This window comes from Clupea harengus, chromosome 1 (assembly GCF_900700415.2).
Source record: "Clupea harengus chromosome 1, Ch_v2.0.2, whole genome shotgun sequence".
In the NCBI taxonomy this organism is placed as follows: Eukaryota; Metazoa; Chordata; class Actinopteri; order Clupeiformes; family Clupeidae; genus Clupea; species Clupea harengus.
The window spans coordinates 27,016,489-27,021,568 of NC_045152.1; the positions used below are offsets into that span (position 1 = coordinate 27,016,489).

Consider the following 5,080-nt stretch of genomic DNA (forward strand, 5'->3'; position numbering starts at 1 on the left):
GGGGGGATGTGTTCTCCTTTGTGTGTTTCCATCTCTCTTTTCCCTGACATCTCACAGACTGTTCTCTCTGGCTTACACATTACAACTGTAGACTGTACCATCTTCACTCCAGTAAGTACTTTACACTTCTCTTTTTAGCACATGGTTTCTTTACACTAGTTAAACACTAAGTTTGTTACTCAGACTTTGGCACTGCTAAATTCAATTGTGGGCAGTTTTACAAATGAATAATTGTAAATATAATAACTTTTCAGAAGCCATGAAAATTGCTGCTTTCAACATTCGGCGATTTGGACTGAAAAAAGTGTCAGACCCACTTGTCTTGTCAACACTTGTGAGGGTAATGGACTGTGGAACTTTTTCAACATTTTCCGACGCTAAAGCATTAGTGTGTGTAGGTCTGAGATGGCTTGCATGTTTACCCCCCCCAGAAAAGTTATGGTAAAACCTTTTGTCAGTTTTAATGTCAGTCCAAAAATAATCTTCCAGTATTCAGTTACTTATTGTTCTCACTCAGATATTTGCGCAGATGTTTTGTGTATCAGTCTTAAGTGGAATTTATGTAATAGTATCAGAAATTAATTCAACCTAATGGTAAAATCTATGGATCTGCGCATGCTGAAGCATGATTGTTCATCAGGAACATGTTTTTTTTTTTACATACAAAATGAATTGTTGGGTAAGTTCCATTGCATCAGTGTAAATGTAGAAAAACAAGATAACACTGTCACATGTGTCTTAGCTGAATGCTGGGTGTGTCAGTCTTTGTGGTCATGTTTCACAGCGTCACTTGTAAAACAAGGTTTTTAAGTACCATTTGTTTCCAGGACAAGAATTATGCCATAATATTTATTACCTATTCATTGTGTGTTGTAGTTTGCTCTGGAATGATTTCTCAGGACACACACACAAGGCAAAGACATGTGAGAATTAGGAATCCTATGACAATACTTCCCCTCTTAAACGTCATACGGTTCTGTCATTACCGCTCCCCAGATTGTGTCTCGGTATGACATCATCCTGATTTTGGAGGTGACGGACTTGAGTGGGGATTCTGTGGACATCTTCCTGAAAGAGCTGAATGCGTAAGAGACACACATATCAGTACTACTGTGTAGAATGATATATGCACTTATACATACACTTATGGCTGTAAGTTTGACCAAAAGCTAATGTTACACAACCTGTTTCCTGAATTTATATTACATAAATGCAAGTGGGCCTTTCCCAATACATAAAGACTTTTTACTTTGGCTGTTTTGAATGGTTGACTGCAGGGCAAACACGGAGCATCACTACACAGTGAAGATTAGCACCCGCCTGGGCAGGACCAGATACAAGGAGCAGTTCCTCTTTCTCTATAGGTGAGTACTACTATAGTGCTCCTCATACTCCTCACACTACCCTTCTCTCCAGTGTTTTCATTACCTTTAAGGCAGATTTATGGTCATCCGTTTACGGATACACGGAGAGCCCTCTCCGTCGTGGCAAACCCTCTCAGAGCACCTCTCCGTGGCCTGACGTGCACCTCCCAAATTTTTTAACTATCCGACTCCGTCTATCTGTCAATTCATCGCTGTTTACCTTCTGGGTAGTTGTATGCCAACATTAGATAGCTGGCTCAGACACCTCGCAAATCCCCTCAGACATATTGTTCAGTTACAATAAAGGGGTTTTTACATTGCGCAGTGTCTATTTCTCGGTAACTTAAAAAAAATCAAAGCAAAAAAAAGTCAAACAAACTACTTTTATGTACAAATACGACCATCTACGGAGTTTGGTCCACCGCCATCTTTTAAAAAAAATTACTTTTCAACACCCACAACCGTCGGAGAACCATAAATAATAAACGAGTCCGTCCAGGCGACTGCGTGACCACGGAGAAACAGAGTCGTAGAAGTATATTTCGGCCTTTAGTCGGTGCCATGCCCTCCATGCAGCTCACCATAACTGACTTTTTCATTTTATTCATAATAATTGCTGTCTTTCTGTTTTGGGAAGAGATGATTTGGTGGATTTGGAGGGGTCGTACCAGTATGAGGACAACCAGACAGGAGACCTTGATGCTTTTGCTCGGGAGCCTTATATATTGCGCTTTAAGTCCTTTCACACAGGTATGGTCATCTGGCATCCTGCATCTTTTAAAAGTGTGTGTTCATGTGTAAATAACAGTGTGTGCACTCTTTCATTCCTCAATATTGAGTAACATAACACAATATTGTGTAACTCAATCCTGTTATCTAAACAGGCTGCCTGTGAATCCCACACTGTTACCGTCACATGACTGACCTACTGTTGTATGTCTGGAATGTGTTCAATTCTACAGAGTAATGATAGTGTGGTGAATGTATGATTGTGCTGAACACCCACTAATAAATGTGGTGTGTGTGTGTGTGTGTGTGTGTGTGTGTGTGTGTGTGTGTGTGTGTGTGTGTGTATTTATTGTTAGAGTCTTAAGATGTAATAGTTCTGGGTGTGTCTTTTTTTTACTGGGCCTCAGGTCTGTGTAGGTCTTGTGTGAGCTTAATGTTATTCCAGAACATTCTGTTGAGAATATGTTTCCCCAAGTCCCGACACGTAAAATGCCAACAAGATCTCCCACTCCCGTGTGTGTGTGTGTGTGTGTGTGTGTGTGTGTGTGTGTGTGTGTGTGCTCAACAGTTTTGAAGGATCTGGTCCTAATCCCAGTGCACACTAAACCAGATGATTCCCTGAAAGAGCTGGATGAGCTATATGAGGTGTTCATGGCTGTCAAAAAGAAGTGGCACACAGATGTGAGTCTTCAGGCCATGTAGCTTCTTATAGCTATCGTAAAAGACTGTGGACATATTCCAAGAGGTACAACAATCTCCTGACCTCCTCTCTCTTCTCGTTTCTTTTTGTCCTGTAGAATATCATGATTCTTGGGGACTTCAACGCAGATGGAACATATGTGTCTGACTCAGACTACAAAAACATCCGCATCAGGCACGACAAGAACTTCCATTGGCTGATTGGAGATGATGTGGACACTACTGCCAACACAGGAAATGAACACACTTATGACCGGTATGAGTGTGTGTGTGTGTGTGTGTGTGTGTGTGTGTGTGTGTGTGTGTGTGTGTGTGTGCGTGTCTGTTTCGATAACAGTGTGTAATTATGCACGCATGTGTCATTCAGCTCACACTTTTGTCTATGTGTGTGTGTGTGTGTGTGTGTGTGTGTGTGTGTGTGTGTGTGCACTTTGTACTGGTCTATAGGATTGTGGTGTATGGGCAGGACATGCTGGAGGCTGTAGTCCCCGGCTCTGCTCGCCCATTCAACTTCCACACGGAATATAACCTGACAGAGGAGATGGCGAGTATCAGAATGCTAACCTCAAACACACACACACGCACACACCCACAGTTGTGATTTGTTTGTGAACTGTCAACCTACTATTAACTTCACTATTTGTGTTTATCTTTTAAAACCAAAATGCACATACAGGCCCTGAGAGTCAGCGATCACTACCCTGTTGAGGTGGAGTTGCGCCGTGAAGTTCATGAACCCATTGGATGGAAATTCTTACCCAGAGGTCCAATGCCAAACCATGCTCACCAACCACAAGGCCCAGTTGGTACCCAGGAACCGATCCCACAGAGCGAGCTACCATCCTATGACCCACACCCACAAACTAACCATTCACACTATGGTCCAATGTCAAAGAGCAACCAATCATATTATGGCTCAGCCACTGGAAGCAACCAGTCGCTATATCCAGTCATTAGAGGCGACGTGCAACCTCCCAACCCTGTCACACAGGACAACAACACACCTCACCATCCAAGTACAGCAGGCAACCAGCAAGACTATGGTACAACCAGAGATGGCCACTCTGGGATCCTCCCACTTCAAGGTAGCAACCAGTTTCCTCTCATTGCTGTCAGTCACTTGGGTGTTCTCTTCTGTATCAGGCACTCCTGCAAAACATCTTCTGTATCAGGCACTCCTGCAAAACATCTTCTGTATCAGGCACTCCTGCAAAACATCTTCTGTATCAGGCACTCCTGCAAAACATTCTTGTGATAGTTAGTAACACATTCCAGAACACTGTAAACAAAAAGTACTGTTAGAGTTTTTTTGCAACTGCTTACACATGCTTTCTTAAAACAGGTCTCCTTTTTTGAATCACTAACTACACACTAATCTGATCAATGTAAAACTCTCTTACCTTTGTTGGATTTTGCTGTTACAGTGTTACAGTGCACTTCATAGAGCAATCTACAAAACTGGTATTAATATTAGGATTATATAAGCACACAAATAGAGTACATACAATGTGATTTTCCTTCTTGGAGTATCTAGAGAGGAAGCCAGAGAGTTGATGATAAATTCCATAATGATTTCAACCTATATTTTCTTTTTTTATTGTCAATTGTGTCCATATAAGCAACCACAGATGCAACAGAAATGAATATATGTAAAAAATAAATAATTAAAATAATTAGAAATTAACCTCTAGGCTTAAATAGGTCTTCCAAACTGGTATGAAATGGTGCAGTTTTAGAATGCTGAACTAGATTGTTTTGAGATTCAGAATCTTGTTTGTGTTTTTGGTGTTCATTTGCAGGAAGTGCTTTCGTGATCTTCCCCCCAGTAGTGGAGCACTTGATGGTGGAGGTGCTGGGGCTGCAGAAGGACAACCTGCAGCTGGAGAAAGAGAAGCTCAGTCTGGAGATCCAGATGTTGAAGCACAACCTGGCCAGAGTTGACAGAGGGTGATAACAAGTTGCTTCAGAAGGCAGCTTTGCTAGTTTAGCATGTAGAAGACAGAGATAAAGAATCCTGTGAGGAGCCCTGTGTGAATATTCCTCTGTGAGGATGTTGTTATTGTGTGTGTATGCGTATGTGTGCACATGCGTATGTATGTGTGTGTGTTTGTGTGTGTATTGGAATTCAAGTTTATCAAAATAGTTTAGAATTTCAGTCCTGCTGATTTTATTCCATTGTCAGAAAACCACAGAGCCAGTTTTTCCTGTTCTTTATGTATTTGTGATGTATATGTGATGTATATGTGTTAGCAGCTTTAATGCACAGGGTTCATTTTATATTAGCCAAC

General features: G+C 41.5%; 1 protein-coding gene across 1 annotated transcript; it reads left to right on the forward strand.

Annotated features, from left to right (window-relative positions):
• Positions 1-259: 259 nt before the first annotated feature.
• LOC105899250 (deoxyribonuclease-1-like) lies at positions 260-4,743 on the forward strand. The gene is made up of 9 exons (XM_031570650.1): positions 260-340; positions 997-1,085; positions 1,278-1,364; positions 2,002-2,114; positions 2,662-2,774; positions 2,891-3,048; positions 3,240-3,336; positions 3,469-3,877; positions 4,592-4,743. The coding sequence occupies exons 1-9, from the start codon at positions 260-262 to the stop codon at positions 4,741-4,743; spliced, it is 1,299 nt and encodes a 432-aa protein (XP_031426510.1).
• The last annotated feature ends 337 nt before the right edge of the window (positions 4,744-5,080 follow it).

What these genes read in the sequence shown, in the direction of transcription:
- LOC105899250 (XM_031570650.1), top strand. Translation starts at nt 260, where the DNA reads ATGAAAATTGCTGCTTTCAACATTCGGCGATTTGGACTGAAAAAAGTG. An exon ending in TTCCTGAAAGAGCTGAATGC is followed by an intron (nt 1,086 to 1,277) that starts GTAAGAGACACA and finishes GGTTGACTGCAG; the next exon opens with GGCAAACACGGAGCATCACT. An exon ending in AATGAACACACTTATGACCG is followed by an intron (nt 3,049 to 3,239) that starts GTATGAGTGTGT and finishes ACTGGTCTATAG; the next exon opens with GATTGTGGTGTATGGGCAGG.